Here is a 20,042-nt window from a genome sequence, read left to right on the forward strand (position 1 = left end):
ATAAAACAGTTTTATTTCAGTTTTTATTGTAGGTTTAAGCAGTTTGCTTATAGCAGGTCATACTGTATCATGTCTGCTTCACTGATGGTGTTCTTGTTAATCTTGTTAATGGTATCAGATTTCATCAAACTGTGTCACATTTCACCAGCAATCTGAAAATGAATCCTTTCCTATGAGCATAGCCAAAGAAAGGAACTGTTTCCAGCTATCTTTCATTCATTCTGTGAAAAAGATGCTTCACCATATAACTATAGAAGTTTCATGGTAAAATAAACTTTGTAAAAAAAAAAAAAAAAATTATAAAGATACCTGAATCTGATTCTTCTCACAGAATGTTTCCATTACATTTACATACAAACTTCATAATTCACTGGACATTTAAAGACTCTTTCTTTGCTCTCTGACAAAGTGTAGAAACACACACTTAAACACTCTCTGTGTCAGCACAGTGTGACATTCCAAGGAACAGTCTGGAAGGAGGTTGAGGACAAGGACAGACTTGGCAACCTGACATCAAATTGCCATCCCATCTCCCTGTTTCTCACCCTCATGCTGCCACACACATTCACACAGATGGAGTGAAAACTATAGCCATAGAGTCCTTACTCTAGCTCAGACAGAAAGATTAAATATCTAAAACAACGCAGTTAAAGCTTTGTTTCAAATAACTGAGTGGTTTCTTTGCATAACTGACAGTCGGACAGTAAAAATGCATCTAATTTATATTCTGTCCTAATTGGTCAATGCATAGAAAAAATGGAATTAACAGATACCTAGTATTTGTTTTAATCATTTGGTGCATTATATCCACTACCATGGACACCAATTTAAAGGTTATTTTCTTTTATATTCATAAGTGAGGATGGTATATTTGCAAGTGAAGTAGACATTAGGAGAGTCACCCAATACACTGCCACTCACTGAAGAATAAACATGTAGTATGAAATTTTATATACACATACATGTAATTACCATTTTGACCTCAGTGATAAACAGGACAAGTAAATTATTCTGGAATATTTCTATCATATAAATATGATAATATATTATTTTAGGGATAATTCTATAGAATAGATAAAATAAACTAAATTAAAAGTCAAATAATAAAGACAGAAAAGTGTGGCATTGTTTTTTTTTTTTGTTTTTTTTTAAAAAATAATTAATGCATCAGAGGGTTAAATACATCCAGTTTATTTGGATGAACTGTATAAAATCTACTGTTTTCCACAGCATGGGTATCCTTGATGAAAATTACAATAAGAAAACATTAAAATGCATTTTCAGTATTGTGCCACAGTGACATGTCCTGCAGTTAATCAGAGGATCCTGCCCTATTTATTATTTACAATGAAGACTGCATGACTTCCATCTTCTATCCACTGCCATCATAGAAGAACGTCATGAATAAGTATTATCACTATACTACATGCTTCTACAGAAAAAACACTTAATTCCTACAACCTTGGTTCATCAATAACAATTAGCTCTTTCTAAACAAGCTACTGGTATAAAAAAAAAAAAAAAAAAAGTAAACACTATGTCTATTGGCAAATGAGAAAATAATAATCATATACCAGATAAAATGCTGTCAAACATTGACACTTTTCTTAAATTTGCTGTCTAGCTTCATAAAAAACTAATTTATTTATAATTAACTGTAGAGATATTAGCGCTTATAGGTTCTTTGAGTCTGTGAGCCGTGCCAGCTTGTTAGGTTAGTGCTGCAGGGATAATTGTAAGGTTTTGAAATAAGCACGTTACACAGCAGTTATTCTCACTGACAGCAAACTATGCCACTATGCACACAAACACACAAGTGGTCGGTCCTGTTGTGAGGCAGTGGAAGCTTGCTTTTTGTCGCTGTTTGTGTGGAAGTATTTGTTAGTGCATGTGTCACAGACAACTGGCGCTGCCATTGCAGCTATTTCTGTTCTAGGGTAACTCAGTGCTCGACAGAGTAGACGATGTGTTGTGTATTAGCAACCACTTTATTCGAAACATTGTTAACACAAATAGGGCAAATTGGTTTGGTATCTACTCTTGGCTGCCTAACAGCTCTTGTGACTGCACATTATCTGTAATTTCATAAAAGGTAGCATGTTTAAAATCAATCTTTGTCATTTATGTCTTAAAATATGACCAAATCAAAACAAACAAAAGTTGTCAAAGTTAATTAATGACAAATACTTACAAAGGTATGCAGTTTCCATGGTAACTGACAAAGCAGAGGCCACACAGGCTAACTGCCCACTGCGAGAGAAAGAAAACAGAGAAAATATGAGATGTTCGTTTTTCACACGGCAGAGCTTAATTAACTTTGGTTCAACAAAAACACTTTGCACTAATTACAATAATATTAAATTATCTGAGGGTTTTTACTTGCAGGGCCCAGTTTTCTGGAAACGTTACTTGCTTTTTCTGACAACACAAGTAAAGTTTTTTTTGGGAAAAGAACTGTTATGGGAGCTCCTCAAATGGAGATGACATGACTTACACTAAGTGTTACTTTGACTGTGGAGAAAAAGTGCAGTTTTTCTTTGCATTTTGCATAACACCAGAATAAATTGTGGTTGTTGTTTTATGCCTGATATTGAATCCAAAAGGGTGGGTGGGACAAATTAATAATCAGCTGAAACCAAACTCTTTCCCCTGATGGCTTCAGTGAGTTTCTAATTAGAAACTAGCTCCTCTGTTTTTGGGTGTGTGGTCTCTGTGGCAGTGTGACATCAGTGAGCCCCACCCACTAAAATAGCAAGCAGTCACAGTAATGGAGATGTGCACAGACGCATGGATGGCTTATAATGTCAACTCAGGAATGAATGGGCACTATGGTGTTGAATAACAGAGAGGTTTTTGTGATAGCCACACCCTCTGTTTAAACAAGCTCGCCGAAAGGAGGAATGAATGGGTGAATGAGTAAAGGGGAAATAGTGGAGTAGCAGTGGCCTCAGTGGGACTGAGAGGAAATTATCTGTAGTTTAAATGTACAAATTTGCCATCTAGAATGGTCAATAGACTTTAAGCTAGTATGTGTGTGTGCTTTGCCTCTGTGAAGCTAATCTTTCAGCAGTCAAAAGCAGAGCATTTTATAGTGTTTTCATGAGAGCAAGACTGATTGAGATGGTCTGAAAATTGCTTTTTAACAAATTTAAGTATTTTATTTGTTAGCTTCTTTTATTTATTTTTTTATATATATTTTATTCTTGACTATATCCCAGCTCATTTTAGTTTTTTTAAGCATAGCTACTGGATTCCTGTCATTATTTTTGCGTTGATATGAGGCCAAATTAGCATCCCCTTGCCCATGTGTTTTCCTGCCTAAAAGTCAAAGATGGTTGTCTCTAAATGTGTGTGGTGGATCAGAGAATAAGTGGCTGGGAGTGAGGGACAGCTCTGCATGTGGCTCTGCATGCAGTAAAGACAGTTCTGACAGCAGAATAGTTTGCTCCGTTGGAGGGGATTTTACACACTACATCCGATTATCACAGCCAAACACACACACAATATCTTTCTCTCTAATAGACAGGGCAGAATGTCACAATAAGTTTGAGAAGTTTTAATATAAGGTGTCTTTGACCCCATCTATGTGCTTTATGAGCAGTTAAACCAAAAGATTTATTGATGTCTTTTGACATTTCATACAAAAACAGTGATTGGTTTTTAAACATTTTTCCAGCTTCAACTTGTCAAACAGCATCAACAGGCCACTGACGTTTAGACACAAGGCAACCTATTTGATTAAGTGAATACAGCTGCATATTTACAAACGGGACATAAAAATATACATATGGCATTCAAATTCAATTTTTTAAAGTTTTTGTGTTTTTACTGCCTTCAAACATTTTTATCATGGAGTAGTTTGACCACAGACTATTGATGACGGTTAAGTTAAAAGCCATACCTGCCATTTCTAAGTTTGATGAATATGAGTGATTTTTTTTTTTCTTTTCATTTGTTTGCTCATTTATCTGTTTTCTCTCTCCTCTCTGATATCTTTTAGGTGGCACTCGAGACATTGGATCAGCATTGACCAGGATGTGTTTGAGACATCGCAGCATTGAAGCTAAACTCAAACAGTTCTCCATGTAAGAAACATCACACATTTAGATAAAACAGTTTATAGGTGAATTGTTACCTCACCAAACGCTCCATGAGTTGACATTCTGGGTGTGTGGGTGATCCTGCCCCTGGTTGTGGAATGCTTGAGAAGAGACAATTTGTCTGACACCACGTGCATCAACAATGTCTCAGTAAAGACGTACATACCATAACTCTGTTGTACACACACATTGAAAACAAGGGGCTCTTTAATTTCACTTGGCATTTCAGTGGAGATTCCATTTGGATCTCCATAGCAGAGGCTGTGCACTTAAGGGCTGTGATCACCAGCCACCCACTGACACACACTTTGTGGTGACGTCTCTAAGAGGGAGCAGTCTAATTTTAGTTTAATGCACCAACACTGCAGCTGTCCACCTCTCACACAGCCACTGAAATACACAAACGCATCTTGAAAGATGTACACAGTTGGGTAATGATTGACATACGTAACTGCACAGGTTTCTTACTTCCTCATGTGATGCACAATCACACAGGCAGACTTTCTTTTCTCACAGATTGTATTCCCCCCCCCCCCCCCCCCCCCACCTCTGCATGTGTCAATGATTGACACAAGGTTATATGCCAAATAAACAAACCAGACATGATGTTTTGTAAGTTTTACAAGTCTGACAGCTTACTTCCTGGTTGATTTGGATGAAAGATGTATCCCTGTGCTGATTTATTCCCCGGCGCTTCTCTCTTTTTTTTTATTAATGTCATTTTATTCCAGTAAAAACAAAGAACTGCTCCTTTCATTGGGAAATTTGTTATCTTATCTAAAGGGATTGAAACACTGTTCAGAAACTAAATACAAATTATTTAGTAAGATTCACCTTGAAATTGACCTAAAGTGTAAGACACTGTGTTTTTACAGGTGCTTCTTGGAGGGTCTGATCAATCCTCTCCAGGAACAGATGGAGGAGTGGAAAAGAGACGTTAACACTTTGGACAAGGACCATGCAAAAGGTGGGATCAACAAGTATAATTGCATATAAATCCTGTCAGGTTCTGGTGTTTTTATTTCATTTACTCTATTCACTTTGTATTTGACTAAATAGGGTACTGACTTTTAACAGTAATGTTTCTGTTGTCACTGTTTTTAGCTCTTTGTTCCACCAGTTTTATTTTCAGTAGATTAAACTGTATTAAATTGACTTTTAATCAGTTTGTTGACCTCTTTAAATGTGTCTATTTTAAACAGAGTACAAAAGAGCTCGTCAGGAAATTAAGAAGAAGTCATCGGACACATTGAAACTTCAGAAAAAGGCCAAGAAAGGTAAAAAAAAAAAAAAAAAACTTTTGAAACTAGAGCCTTGGTGAATGAACAAAAGTAACCAAGCAATTCCTTGTAATCTGTAACCAAGGGAAACCAAGTTTTTACTTTGTTTTGATTATAAGTAAAATTTTAACTCAAGTATGAAAACTGAGTGTCACCCACACCACATTCAGTTACTTTGCATCTCTATTATCGAGTCATAAACCTACTGCTCCTTCAACACTTGGAGTATTCTACTGGAATCTATTTGTCTGAAGTATTTTTGGGGGATTTTGTTCAGACGTTTGTTGGTATACCAACATGTTAAATGCTTTTGCTCTAAACTAATATCATGCTCTGTCTATTGATTTAGTAATTTTGTCTTTTATGCTTTGTTACTCAAATCTTCATCTAGACCAAAAATTAATGGGGGTCTCCATCGACCTTTTAGTAAATTGTAGGGCTGCTCGATTTTGACAAAATGATAATCACGTTTGTTTTGACTGAAATTGAGATCTCAATTTTTTTAACACAATTATCCAGTATTTTTAAACAACGCTGCGTGACGTGGTATTCTCGACTTATGCACAGTTCCGAGTTGTTTAATCCGCTTTTACAGCTTATATAGGAACTATTTTATGTTGGCCTCCATGTACGTTTCATCCCAAACAACCGCTGTCAGGCTGCAGCGCGTTTCTCGCATTCACATGTTAAAAGACAGCTGATTTGAACCAGCTGATTAACGCGTTGCTATGGTAACGCCCCGTAACGGAGGCATATTGCAGTGTTTAACTTGCCGAATTACGTGTGCGTTTATATGAAAATAATGCACCCAGTTCTCATTGACAATGGTATAAACTATGTTGTTGTGAACTTCCACAACCTACTGCAATTATTCTACATTGAACGTCCGAAACCGACTGGGAGACTGGCCGTCTGGGAGTGCTTTATGACGGGAGAGGCTCCCGCTGCTCGTTCCTTACAGTAACTGCAGAACAAAATGTGCCTTCAGTCGCGAAAACACCAGAAAAGTCTCTTAATAACTCCAGTAAAAGTTGCTAGATTTGTCGCTAGTCACTTTTAACAAAAAAGTCGCCAGATTTAGCAAGAACAGTGGCTGAATGAAACCAAAGCGGCTGGGGGAGGAGTTTACAGCACAGCGCTGTAATGCCAGTGACGCTCGATTAGCAACTGAAGACAGCAGGAGAGGAAACTGCAGAAAGAAAAATAATTGCACCCTTTCATTTTTATGATCATTGACAACCGGGATCATAATTTAGATTAAAATCTGATTAATTGCCCAGCCCTAGTAAATTGTACAGGGATTTATCTTCAAGTATTTTGTCTTGAAGCTGTAGTTGTTTACAGAAAGGTAGATGGAAAAAGCACCTCATCTGTAGGTGAAATACTTGAACTGGTTTATTTAAAAATATTATAATTTCTTTGTCAAAAAACAGTCTTATTGAATTTAGTGCCTTTTAATGTCGTACAAATAAGTTTCTTGTTGTATGACATGTATGACTCAGATGTGCAGATCTAGTAAAGCTAAACATTACCTTACTTGGGAAACAGTTTTCAACAAGGCATGGACTTTGTCCCTCTGCTGTTCTCTTGGCTCACGGTCTACATACACGTTCACCCACTTGGATGAAAAATACAGAACATGCAAAAAAGAAAATGTTGACTATCTCTGCTTTTATTTGAAGTGGGGAGGGGGCGATGTCTGTGTTTAATTCTTGAAATTAAGAAATGGTAAGTAGGGGGCAAAAGAAAAGGAAATATGCAGAAAAGTCAATGATTTTACAAACTTTCAGTTCATTGACGTTCGCTGACTAATAAAGACAAAACAGTAACCCTGACTGATTTTAATGTTTTTATCTGTGAGACGGATTGATCAACACCAGTTTACTACTGGACTCAAATAAACCACCAGCAATTCTTTACAAGGGAGAATGTAAAATAATCCAAAATCTGCATCAGTATATTTTTTAAATATCGGTAAAAAGATTGCTCATTGATTTAAAGAGAAATATATAAGTGATTTGCCTTGAGCTTTCCATTTTCTTTAAGATTCAATAAACATCCAGAACTGCACTTTTCAAGCATGGATTAGTGTTTAGTGTTGGCAGCCTTTCAGTTGACATGGATCTTTTTCCTCTCCCTGTCCTATGTGTTTTTGACATCATCCTTCACCTTATGCTGCACTGCAGCTGATAATCTAGGTAAGTCAGTTTGTGGAATAAACTCACTGCTGCTGTCTATACTGCAATGCTTAATCAAGCACTTTGATTGCATTGTGAAGTAGCTTCTGTCGACATTGAGTTTTATGTATATTTTATCTGCATATATTATTGTGCTATGCAATCTTTGCATGTTTAGATTTCTTCCATAGAGGTGGTTACTGCTACAGTCTTTACTTGCCAAATCATAATTTCAATTAAATATATTAGTGTAACAATGTTTGGTCTATAAGTTCGTACTTTGGGGATACAGAAAATCATTGTTCAGTTTTTTTTTATTTAGCCTGTTCCAGCCTGTCCTGTTTTCTCTCCCCTTCTGCACCATCTCATTTAAAGTTGGCAGCTCCTTTTATAAACCCTATGACACTTGTTTTGTTTTGGGGTTTTTTTTATCAATAGCACTGATAGTTGTTTTTACAGAGGTACTGCACAGCAGCTGTAATCAAAACCCTGTGACTGAACTGATGTGAACCTCATCAATACTGATGTTGATATTGGGATTTTTGTCATTAGAATTTATCGCTCTAAAGAGTTTACACTTTCTGCTAACAGTTGACTTAAACTATTTTGCTCAATCTTTAAACTTAACCTTTTGACAGAAATAAAGCCACTACCAGACTGCTGTTGTTTCCCTTTTAGCTAGAATCATGCTACTCAAAAGCTTCATTCACTCCAGTCTCAGCTCACAGATCCCAGATTTCTGACATGGTTTTAGCCATCAACTTAAACTGGGACACCACTATGGGCCCCAACCACACACAAGTCTACTTCAAGAGATATTGTTGATGGAAAAGTTCCTCCACTTTAAAAATTCTGTTACAGGTGCCTTCACTATTTCATTTTTTTTCTGAACAGATCAGATAAGATGGTGTAAGACAGCACCTTGCACGTTGCCCCCTCTCTCTACTCTTTCCTTCCAAAACAAAGTTCAGCCACTTTAGCGTCGAGCTGAAGATGAAGAAACACTTTCAATTGTAGGCATACTTTTGGACATAGTATGAGTACAGCAAATGGTGGTGTATCGTGTTCTGTTTATCTGCAGAATTACACCTCCCACTGGAACCAAGCAATTTATCCTGTTCCTTTCAAGAGGAAGGAAAATTATCTATCAATCCATCCAATTTCTATTCATGCTTCACCCTGACCAGGGTCACAGGGGGCTGGAGTTGACTGCATCTGATATAAGGGGAAGGCAGGCCAGCACAAAGACAGACTACCATACACAGTCACATTTATACCTGCAGCAAAATTTACCGTCATTGATTTACTGAACAAAATGTCTTTAAGTTGTGGGAGGAAGCAAAGCACTCAGAGAAAAACTACGCAGGCACATGGAGGGGGGAGCAAATCCCCCACTTAAAGGTTCAACAAGACACTTTCCTGTTATGAGGTGATAGTGATAACTGCTTAAGAAGCATGCTACCCAAAAAGAACAAAACCTGTGTAACGTTCTGTGGAAAGTATTTTCAGTGAACTTATAGTGCTGAACTTACAGAACTTGCAGTGGTGCAATAAAATGTTTGAATTAAACAGAAATAGATGATAGATTCAGGCAGTCTGCTTGGAAAAGGGATGTAACGCACAATCTGTGTGCTTATGCTGGTAAGTTATGATCTGATGTTTGATATCTGTCTTGTGAGGGTGTTTTTCTGACCTGAGACCTTAGCAGCACTAAAAATCAGCCTGTAATTGCGCTGTAATTTAATCATTGGCCATGTGAAAGCTGGAGCAGTTAATCTTATTTGTGTTTTCACATGTGTGCCACTTCAGCCATTTTAGTCAAAACACCAAATTAGTATACAGTACATTAAAAGTCTAATTCTTCGAGGTTGGGTTTTGCATTACAGTAATTTGTGTAATTTTGCAGTGCTAATAGGACAGTTTGTAATAATCTGCTGAGCATCTGTAGTTTTAGAAGTTAGGGTCTAATTAAAGGATCTTGCTCTCCTTTATCTACGAACAATTTCTTCGACTTGATGCTCTACCTTCTCCTTTCAAACAAATTGGATAACAAGTCCCTTTTATTTTGAATCTTGTGTAAAATGCTCTTGTTGTGCTGCAGTATTTTGGAAACACAGAACATCTAACAGGTATTATCACGTGTCATAATAAGTAATATAATGCCTCCATAAGTGTTACAAGTGGCTATTTGTCTGTAAAGGCTGAGAACTGAAAAATATGTACACTTGTTTACAGTACAGACACTGAACACACATCTTCAGTTCGCTTTAGAGTTTGCTTGGAATTGAAAGTTTGTAGCGTAGAGATCAGGAATGTGGAGAAGCCGTGAAACAATCTGCAGAGAAAAAGTTGTGACATGACAGAAGCTCAAACTCTTTACCAAAAATTTACATTTTCATTTTAAGGATGTGCTTGCATTGTCTCTACACACTGGTGTCCTCTTCTAAAACCCTCTCCATCACTTCAGTTACATATCTTACATCAGTTCAGTAATTGTGGTTTCTGATTCAAATCTTACATTTATTTTTCTTTACTTGACTTAGAAAATACTTAATTAGTTTGCATAAAATTAGTGATCTAATTAAATAAATAAAGTGGAAAAAGGTTCTTTATAGAGGAACACTTGACAGAAGTACTGGTAGAAGAAATGCTGTAACTCCTCACGGGCTCTACTAAAACAGCAACAACAAAAAAAATATTTGGCTTTCCATCTGTCTCAGTCTGTCTCAGACAAAGTACCTCAACTTACATCAGTGCCTTTCCAAAACCACTTTGGTTTAGTTGAGAAAACAGACTCCTGGTATTTGAACTAGTGGGCAAAACCAAGAATTCATTGTATTTTCAACCAGGCACCACAACATCAGTGGCTTAAAGGCTTTTAAAGCTGCTTTTCTCTGAGACCTACAGTTTAAAACATATGCTGTATGTCAGGACCTGTACAGCTGAGCCTGCTTTCACTCAGGATTTTGTGTTGTAATGCCATGTAGAGGGAATTTTTATCGGTTTACATTTAGCTGTTTCAGCTGTTGGCAATTTTACTTTATTGATTTACATCATAAATGATGTTTGTATTACATTTCAGTAACAATAGCATCTGTTTACAACTAATGAGTGAAGCATCTTTGAAATGTCAACCCAAATTACAAATAATTTCCAAAACAACACGATGGAAAAAGATTTTGCCTGCAGGAACATCATTAATGAGTTCAGCCCTGCTGTGGAAAGGAGGCTAATGAGTGAGGCCTGTTGTACCGTTTTCAGATTCAGTAATACAGCCAGCTCTTCACAGCTTGCACAGTATAATTGTACACCAGACTACTCTAAAAGTTCCCTTTGGATCGATATGAGGCTGAAAGTATCTGCTGCTTCCCAGACAGGCTACAGTCAATTTACTTTATCACGGTCTGTATAATGTAATATAGTAGGAGCTGTCATAAAGGCTTGCATAACTCACATTCTTGCGAGTCCAACATTTAACTCACTCCAAGTTCGGTAAATGCATTCTCTTTACTTATAGAAACTGAATTTCTCATAGGATTCAAACTGCTCTAATATGTTTTCATTTGTCGTTTTGATATACTAGTACCTATATATGGGCTTGAAAACATTTTTACTGTACTCTAGCTGACTAATAGAGAGATGAGGAAATGTAGCTTCTGCTTGTATGTTCTGTGTAAGATATGGGCAAGTCTGGACTGATTTACATGTCAGACATAAGGATGATATGCCTGTGTGCCTCTTTGTTTCTTTATCACTGATTTGCATGGTGTAGGGCCTTACAACAAATGTCAACGAAAGACGCCAGTCTATCTTTGCCCAGACACAAGAGCAGACAGAAAGACCACAGAGTTGTTCACTGTGGGGCCAACCTTGATATATCAAAGTTAAAATTGTGTGTACATGTTTGTGTGTAACTGTAGCTTGAATGGTTAGATAATGCTTTTGAGGCCCACTGTGTATCATTCAGTCATGGGCAGTCGCCAGCCTTCCTGCCTCCTTAAAGAACTCAAGAGGGCCTGATTAGGCCTCAGGGTATCCTCTCCTAAAATTACACACACAAATGCTTAGAGTCACACACATTTCTCAGTACACACAGTACAAACACACAGTACTGAATGATAGGATCACCTTGGGATTGTAAATGTCCTGCTTCGGATTTACATATGTATATTGAAACACACGTATGCACAGCATGAAGGCCAGATGGTCTTGTAGAAACTTGCCTTTATGAAAGTTGACATACACACACACTGTATATTTTTGTAACATAAAAAGGGCAAAAGATCATGTCAAAATGTATTTAGTTTTGTACTGGTTTGTCATAATAAATGTATAAATAACATATCGGTCTGAAGTATATAACCGCCTTTTAACAACAGACAGCAAACACTTCAACATGAGGAGTTGCCCTTCATGCTGAGGAGATAGTAAAAGTAGTGGAGACATTGGAAAGTTTCATTGATGATAGCACTGTCCACAACGGGAAGATAACATCCAGAGAAGTAGTTGGAGTCAGCACCTGAGACAAAGTGTCATGAAATGCTCATTCATCGCTACATGGACATGTTTGTGATTCAGTATGCATGTTACTGTGTCATACATCTTATTCATTAATGTTTGTGTAAAGAGATGAAGGCAGAGTGTTGTTTTGATCTAGAGGTCAAATTTATGTTGTGTTTTCCTTAAATGTTTAAAATTTGCACGGCACTAGTGTGCCATTTTTCTTTACACATAATAATAACAGATGTGCTCTATACGTTTGTGTCTGCTTGGTTCCCAAGGCCGAGGTGATATTCAGCCCCAGTTGGACAGCGCAATGCAGGATGTCAGTGATAAATACATTCTCCTGGAAGAGACGGAGAAACAGGCCTTAAGGAAAGCTTTGATAGAGGAGAGACAGAGATTTTGCTCTTTTGTAGCCATGCTACGGCCTGTCGTGGTGAGTACAGCCGGGGAGAGAACTTTGATTCTTGTTTATTCCTTGTTACATTCTTATTTTTCTTCACACTATGACACTGCCAGAAAATATAATCTGTTGTGATTTTTTAATGTAAATTCTTCCATTCACAACATTTTGCTACTCGGACTTTAATAAAACGCGATTATTTGTAAACATTTCTGTTTCCACATCCTTTACTTGTTCAGGGTGAAGAGATTTCCATGCTGGGAGAGGTTACCCATCTCCAGACCATCTCTGAAGACCTCAAGGCACTGACCTCTGAACCACACAAGCTTCCTCCTGCAAGTGAACAGGTAAGGGGAAAAAGACAGTTAAGACAATCTGATGACGACAAATATTTAAGGGTTTCCAATACCTCCCTGCTTTCTACACAGCCTGTCCCCTGACATTTTTAACCACGATTTCCCTCTTTTTCAGGTGATCTTGGACTTGAAAAGCTCAGACTATGGTTGGTCATATCAAACACCACCTTCATCTCCCAGTACCACCATGTCCAGGAAGTCCAGCATGTGCAGGTAAGCTAATACAGCCAAATAGAAAGCTTTTTTTTTTTTTTAAGTAAGTGAAATATAAACTGTCTTTCACGTGCACACCTACCTGCTATACCCATAAAACCTTTCACACTCCTCTAGAAAATGGTGTCGAAAGGTATATTGGATTATTCTACTTACTGTTCACATGTCTGTAAGAGCTAAAGAGATGAAACTGTATAGTTATATAGTTATAGTGTATTGTTAAAAGTACCATCAACTGTTTGCATGTTAACATGTGGGATAAAGTAACATCTACAAATGTTATCAATATCATCTCTTTATCTTAACTTTATCCATGAATTTAGATTTTTGCCAAAGGCTAAAATGGCTTGGCTTAAACCATGTCTGCCACCTAGTGGTCAGTAACAGCTGGAACAGGTTGTACATTTTACTGGTTAATCACAAAAATACTTTGAAATAATCAGATTTGGTGACAAATCTTTTTCTGTGAATGACGAATTACTTAAGAAAATAGACATCAGCTCTAAAACCCTGCTTGGTCCTGAGCTGTTCAGATCATGTCTTCTTCACTTTGTCCTTGTTGCTTTTTGTCTCTGTGGATAATGTTTTGCCAAACTGCTTTGGATTTAAAAACAACAACTGTTGTCTGGTTTTTTTCTGCTTTGCATCTGTCCTATTGGAATCTCATGAGGTGCATTTTAATATAATCACCATTATGGTGATAATTGAATTTAAACTTTTAATCACCATGCTAGAAGTGAGAATTTCAGTTCAAAGCATGACAGCTGATTGTATTTATTCTTACCTAATACATCTTCATCTGATTGTACAAACCTTTGTTGTGCAGATAGATCCTTAAAAACTGAAAAAAAATGTCTAGCATTAACATTGAGAATATTTTTGTTTAAAAGAATAGACAGACAGTACAGTATGACTATACAGAAACTGATGACAGAGCTATGTTTAAAAGACTTAAATTTGCTTAGTCATGTTATTTTTACGAAGAGGCTCTGCTCTAATGAAGTTTGCTAGTTTATTTCCTTGTATAATGTAGCAGCAGCATAAATGGTGGGGTTTGCCTTTTTTATTCAATTTTGCAGTTTTCTTCATTAAAAAAAAAAAATCTTGAAGCATTGGACAAATTTAACTTTCACCTGAATTTTTTTTTTTTTTTTTTCTGTTATTCCTTCATGTCTTTTATGGACCATTTTTAAAGCATTACATCCTAGAAAGGATCAAAAAGCAGACCTTAACATCTGATATGTTGACTGTTTACTGGATTCCAGATTTACTTTTTGCAGTAGCTGCACTGGTGGGTCTCATTTTTTTTTACCAGCAAACAATTTAGCCAGTGTTTTTATTGTTATCCATCGACATCAATGGTGTAGATTATTGTGAAGAAGACAGAGGTTTGGGAACATAACTTAATTTGAAGAATAAATGTTTGACAGAAAAAAAATCTGATCACTAAATCACTAAAAGGTGCAAACTTCCTTTTCCAGATTTACATTTAGTCTAATCTTTGTCATGAAAGGCAGCTCCTCTCTGGTTGTATTATGTGCAACGTTTATGGCTGCTTAACTACACAAACTTGTTTTTTCTTCAAAACACAGCTACTCCATTATTCCCTGTCATAGTTTTATCAACAGCTATTGATTTTTTTTTCTTCATGGACAGTGTTGGGGTATTACTTTTTTGGGGGAACAAAGTAAAGTAATGCATTGCACTTAAAATATCAGTAACTAAATAACTTTACTATACTGTAGGAACACACTTTACTGCATTACTTGACTCTGTTTGCTCTGTGTGGGAAGTTCTGATCTGTTTAAGTAGCATTTGTAAGTGCTGCTGGTCTGTGTGTCCTTGCCTGGACACGTTGTCATAGAGATGGATTTGAGTGAGGTAACTGCTCGTGTTTCCACTTCTAGACTTCACAGAATAAAACAAGACAGTTTAAAAATCAATGGGGTTTTTATTCTACTGAAATTCTTTTATTTGACTAAAAAGTTCAGTGAAAGGAAACTCTTATTATATCAGCTGATCAGTCTAATCGATCAGCTGCTGTGCAAAATCATTCCACTGCCAGATCTACTAAGAGGTCAGGTCCAGTAACAGAGACCTGAGCTGGATGTTAGATCATAAGGGGGGTGCGCTTCCTCCAGGAAAGCTTTAATAGGTGTAATTTACAGAAAACACTAAGTTGATGAGCTGCTGGGGAATTGAGCCTTGTGAAAATTTTCATAGCTTTTGAAGCATGTACCAGCACAACATGACCTTATCATACCATTCTTTTATCCTGTTTGTGGATTTTACAGCGAGGCATATTTCTCCCTGCAGACAGCACGCATCTATACCTGTAAGCTCCGTGTATCTACGTGGTAGAAATTAAGAAACAGGAAACGAAAGTGATAAGTAGTGAAGTTACTTGCCAATTGCATCAGCGAGTAAAGTGATCTCATTACAGTTTAACAAGTTACTAATTACTTTCTTTGAGTAACGACCCCAACACTTTTCATGGATCTCCTTCAGTGAATATTTGTTCATTATACTCTGGCACCAAGATGATAACAAGGCTCTATAAGCATAGTTTGCATTCTAATAATAATTAGACTCTGTCTTGATGGGGTTTTTTTTTTAATTATTTTTCATAAGTGTTTGTGTGAATTCAGAATTTAGAGGCACAAATTTGGTAATTTCCTGCCCATAAATATTCACAGTGTGATATACACCTTTTATGTTGGCTTTGAGGGATTGGCTTCAGGCACTGCTGGTTGCATCCTGGTCTGCTGTGTTAATTGTTTTTCACCCTGTCTCCTCCACATTCCCCCAATCCTCTGCCTTCCATATCTGTTCTATTATCTCCTATTTTTTTATATCTCCTCTTAACATTCCCTCTTAAATCCATAACTTGTGATGGACTTGATTCTCTTTGCCCCCCCTTAACTGTCAAACGTCTTTATCTGGTCCTCCTCTCATTCCTGGCTCCTTGCCCCTTCACAGTAGTCTGAACAGCGTTAACAGTAGTGACTCCAGGGGATCCAGTGGCTCTCACTCTCATTCTCCTTCCTCCTCTTCTTCCTCCTCTTCCTCACACCACCTCTTCCACCACCACCACCCCCGCCATCGATATCGCAGCTCCACATTACCCCAGCAGGCCCCAGCTCGGCTCTCCAGCATCTCTTCCCACGACTCAGGCTTCATTTCTTCATCGCAAGACCAAAGCACTTCGTCCAAATCATGTTCACCAATGCCAGCGGAAACAAAGGTAAGAAAAAGAGACCACTGATACCCACACTCATCCATAAATTTGGATGCAGCTCCTAAGTGAGAGTCGGCCTCCCAGAGAGACGTTTATCTGGCAGCAGTTAGCGTGTGTGATCATGGTGAAGTCATTTTACTGCTGCTATTATAGTTTAAATGTGCAGGAAATTAGTCTGCCTCCTCTCTACCCCAGGGCGAAACAGGTCAGGCCCATCCTGCTATTAAAAAGTCGACCACTGTGACAGACTGTGGTTTGGATGAACTTCCAAGCTTGATCATAGTTTCTGTTGTGTTTTTATTAAATGAATCATAGTAAAAGTATACGTTACACTGTCACCAGTATTTTTTTGTTGTTTTTTTTCTACGTGAGTTAAGAATATGTCTCTATCAGCATGTCTCATTCTGTCAGTTTAATCTAACCATCTGACAAAGGCTGTGAGATAATTGTCAGGAAGATGGCCCAGGGCATTGCCTGTGTGGGGTTTGTGGTTTGCAATCAAATCATGAGAGCAGCAGCAGTAGTTGACATTGACGTGCATGCCAGCAACCAGAGTTCCCCTGTCCAGAACACACTGGTATAGTTAAGCTCCAAGTTTTTTTGGTGCACTGAAGGTGGTTTGGCAAGTCTATCCCTGACCCATTTACAGTACAGTCCTGGGAATCAGCCCTCCCATTACCTCATTCTGGGGGTAGTTACAGTAGCTGATGTTTGAATGAGGATAGCATTGTTCCTTGTTCTAAGTTGGATTTCCATCTATGCTTAATCCGCCACTTTTTAACAGGATAACAATTCATTCCTGTTTCCAACCCCTGATCTTCCTCTGAAGGGCAGCAAGACAAAATATAGGAAAATAAGCAAAAGCATTATTTCAATTATTTGTTTTAAATAGCAGACATTTGTGAAGATATTGTGTATGTTACAAATAAGAACTTTCTTATTAGCAATGCTTGCACCTAACATACCTCCGCTGCTGTTTATGCAAGTAAAGCTGGAATGACTCTTCTCTCAGTGCACCATCTCTCCAGTCACACAGCTGACGTCACTAACTGCTGATATCTATGGAAAGGTTGCCTCTGCTGTCTCACAAACTCCCTCCCCACTTTATATACCTACTAACCTCTGTTTTTCCATTCTCCTTCTCTCTGCTTGTCTGTCTGTCTCAACTTCCCACTCCCCCCTTCCCCTGTCTTTCTTTCTGGTCTCGTTTCACTGCTTGCCTGCTGCTGTCTTCTCTGCCCCAGCTTTGTCCCAGTTCCACCTCCTCTGAGATGTCAGAGACTGGGCAGCTTCACAATGACTGCAGCTCCTCCTCTTCTCTCGCTGCTGCTGCTGCACCTCAGCACGCTCCTGACAAGGTGAAACGCTCTTCCACCATTAATGCCATCAGCATTTTACTCACACTAATCCTCCAACTTCAGTACACCAGGTATAAACGTTAGTTTAATCTCAGAAGTGGAAAGGAACCAAGACGTCACCAAACTTCCCTAAATGTGCAACATCGGTTTCATCCTTTTCCATTCAGTTCAACATTTGCTACCATGGCTTTTGTTCTGTTTTGATATTTGTGGAAACATTTATTTGTGCTTATTTATTTATTCATTTATTTGTGATTTTTTTTCCTCAGTGTTATTTGTAAGTTGTTTATTTTTTTCCACAGTTCATCATTTCAATCATTTACCCATTTTGTTTTTCTTTATTTTGTGTGTCTGCTTACATGCTTGCAACCAGCTGTCCAATGGTTTTGACCATTACAGTCCAGCAAGTTCCCCCTACCTGCATACCAATGGGGGCAGTTTGGGCACTGCCTTTCCCTTCTTCCCTCTCTCATCTTCCACCTCCACTTCCTGCCCTACCCGTTCATGGTCTCGTCCTGCCTCAGCCTTGCTGCCAGACTACCCCCACTACTGTACAATGGGATCCCTCATGGTGCCTTCATCAAGAGTTCCCAGCTGGAAGGTTTGTTCATCTCGTCAGACTTGATAACCGACGTCCATTTTCCTTGTCCACAGCTCCCTTGCTTATGCATCAAACATTTTAGTTCAGTAGTTTTCTTTTACATTGTGGGGGAATCTTCCAGGTTCAGAATTAAAATTAAGAGTGATTTTTTTTTTTTTTTTTTTTTTTTTTTTTTTTTACCCTCAAAGCTCACATTAGATATTAGAGAATATGAGACATTGACAGTAAGCAACTTTTTTTTACAGGACTGGGCAAAGCCAGGGCCTTATGACCAACCCATGGTCAACACGCTAAGGAAGAAGAAAGACAAGGAAACTCCTGCTGTGGTAGACAGTAATGGGAGTATGAACAGTGGTAACAGTCCCCCATCAGGCCAGGCCTCAACATTAACATCTCCGGCTAACTTACAAACACTGAGCCGATCAGAGGAAAAGAACAGGATCGTACCCGCACCTTTGAAGGTCAGTTTTAGTCTCCATCTCATACTACGTTTGCTTTCTGCAGCGTGCATATTAGCTTTGTTTGTGTGAACAAAGTAACAGGATGAAATGTCTGGGGACATTTAACCAAGCATGTCTCTGCTTAGTCAGCTTTTCAGACAGTTATCCATTCACTGTTTCAGCTCTTAATAACAGAAATAGATTACTGAGTGACTGAACTATCCACAGCGATACCATGTTGTACAGGTTCTACTATATGCATTTGTGTTTTACATCTGTAATGTGGTCTCCGTACACGGTTCTACTGTGATTTGTTGTTTTTGCTCATATTTGTCATTAGCCATCCAGAAAGACTGTATTATATGTTGCATTTTCTCCCTTCACATGCTTCTCATCTGGCAACTTAAAACTTCCCTTCAGTGATTTGCAGAAACTACAAGCATATTCTCACAAAATTGTTTAGTGATTAAGTTATAAGTTTCTTGCCAGCAACTGATGAAGCTTATAGGCACAGGTCGTTCTACATGTAATGCCATCTGCTGAATGTAAGCCTCAGGTGACCTCACATTTCACCTCTAGCAAGCTGATGTTTTTGCAATCATGGCATGTGGATCATGTGAATAGCTTTCTACTGTTAATGACCCAATTTAATGGCTTTAATGGGTTGCACCTAATGACTTTAATGGTTTTAATGGACTGTACCTGGTTGTATTCATTCAGAATACATGTTGTTGTTTTTTTCTTTCTCCCCTGTCTTGAATGATTGCATCTGGTTTTGTCCAGGCTGGTGATATTGAGGCCCATGATGAACTGGCTCTGGCCTTGTCCAGAGGCTTAGAACTGGACACCCAGAGGTCTAGTAGAGACTCCATCCAGTGTTCCAGTGGCTACAGCACTCAGACCAACACACCCTGCTGCTCTGAAGACACTATACCATCACAAGGTAGTAAAGTTTACTGCAAGCATTTGTTTCCTTTTACTCTTTCATCATTTTTGAAACGCCTTACATATTTTTTGTATAGTATCAGACTTCGACTATTTCTCCATGGCTGGAGACCAAGAACCCGAGCAGCAGCAACAGCAGCCTGACTTTGACAAGTCCTCCACCATCCCCAGAAACAGTGACATCAGTCAGTCCTACAGACGCATGTTCCAAACCAAACGGCCAGCCTCCACAGCAGGTCTGCCCAGCACACAGGCTCCTTATCCAGGACAAGGGCACTACCATGGGGGGGGCTATCCCTCCACACCAATCCACACAGGAACTTATCAGTCAGCTCCCACTGGGCCATATCCTACAACTCCAGGTACAAACAGCACTGTCACATCAGAAACTTAAACTGATGTAAATGAATAAATACATTTTGCCTTTT

General features: G+C 38.3%; 1 protein-coding gene across 3 annotated transcripts in view; it reads left to right on the top strand.

Moving 5' to 3' along the window:
- Positions 1–20,042, top strand: part of LOC306756041 (protein MTSS 1-like) — a 55,782-nt gene that overhangs the window by 32,232 nt on the left and 3,508 nt on the right. Inside the window, exons 4-15 of one of the 3 annotated variants that reach the window (XM_079240663.1) lie at positions 4,001–4,085; positions 4,976–5,067; positions 5,303–5,377; positions 7,567–7,578; positions 12,339–12,496; positions 12,703–12,810; positions 12,935–13,032; positions 16,012–16,276; positions 18,002–18,229; positions 18,475–18,690; positions 19,453–19,612; positions 19,692–19,976. In XM_079240663.1, the coding sequence (XP_079096789.1) occupies positions 4,001–4,085; positions 4,976–5,067; positions 5,303–5,377; positions 7,567–7,578; positions 12,339–12,496; positions 12,703–12,810; positions 12,935–13,032; positions 16,012–16,276; positions 18,002–18,229; positions 18,475–18,690; positions 19,453–19,612; positions 19,692–19,976 (1,782 nt within the window). The remainder of the gene's footprint in view (positions 1–4,000; positions 4,086–4,975; positions 5,068–5,302; positions 5,378–7,566; positions 7,579–12,338; positions 12,497–12,702; positions 12,811–12,934; positions 13,033–16,011; positions 16,277–18,001; positions 18,230–18,474; positions 18,691–19,452; positions 19,613–19,691; positions 19,977–20,042) is intronic. The other 2 variants (XM_079240665.1, XM_079240664.1) reach the window with 2 other exon arrangements.

The sequence above is a fragment of the Telmatherina bonti genome (assembly GCF_933228915.1).
Source record: "Telmatherina bonti genome assembly, chromosome: 5".
Lineage (NCBI taxonomy): Eukaryota > Metazoa > Chordata > Actinopteri > Atheriniformes > Telmatherinidae > Telmatherina > Telmatherina bonti.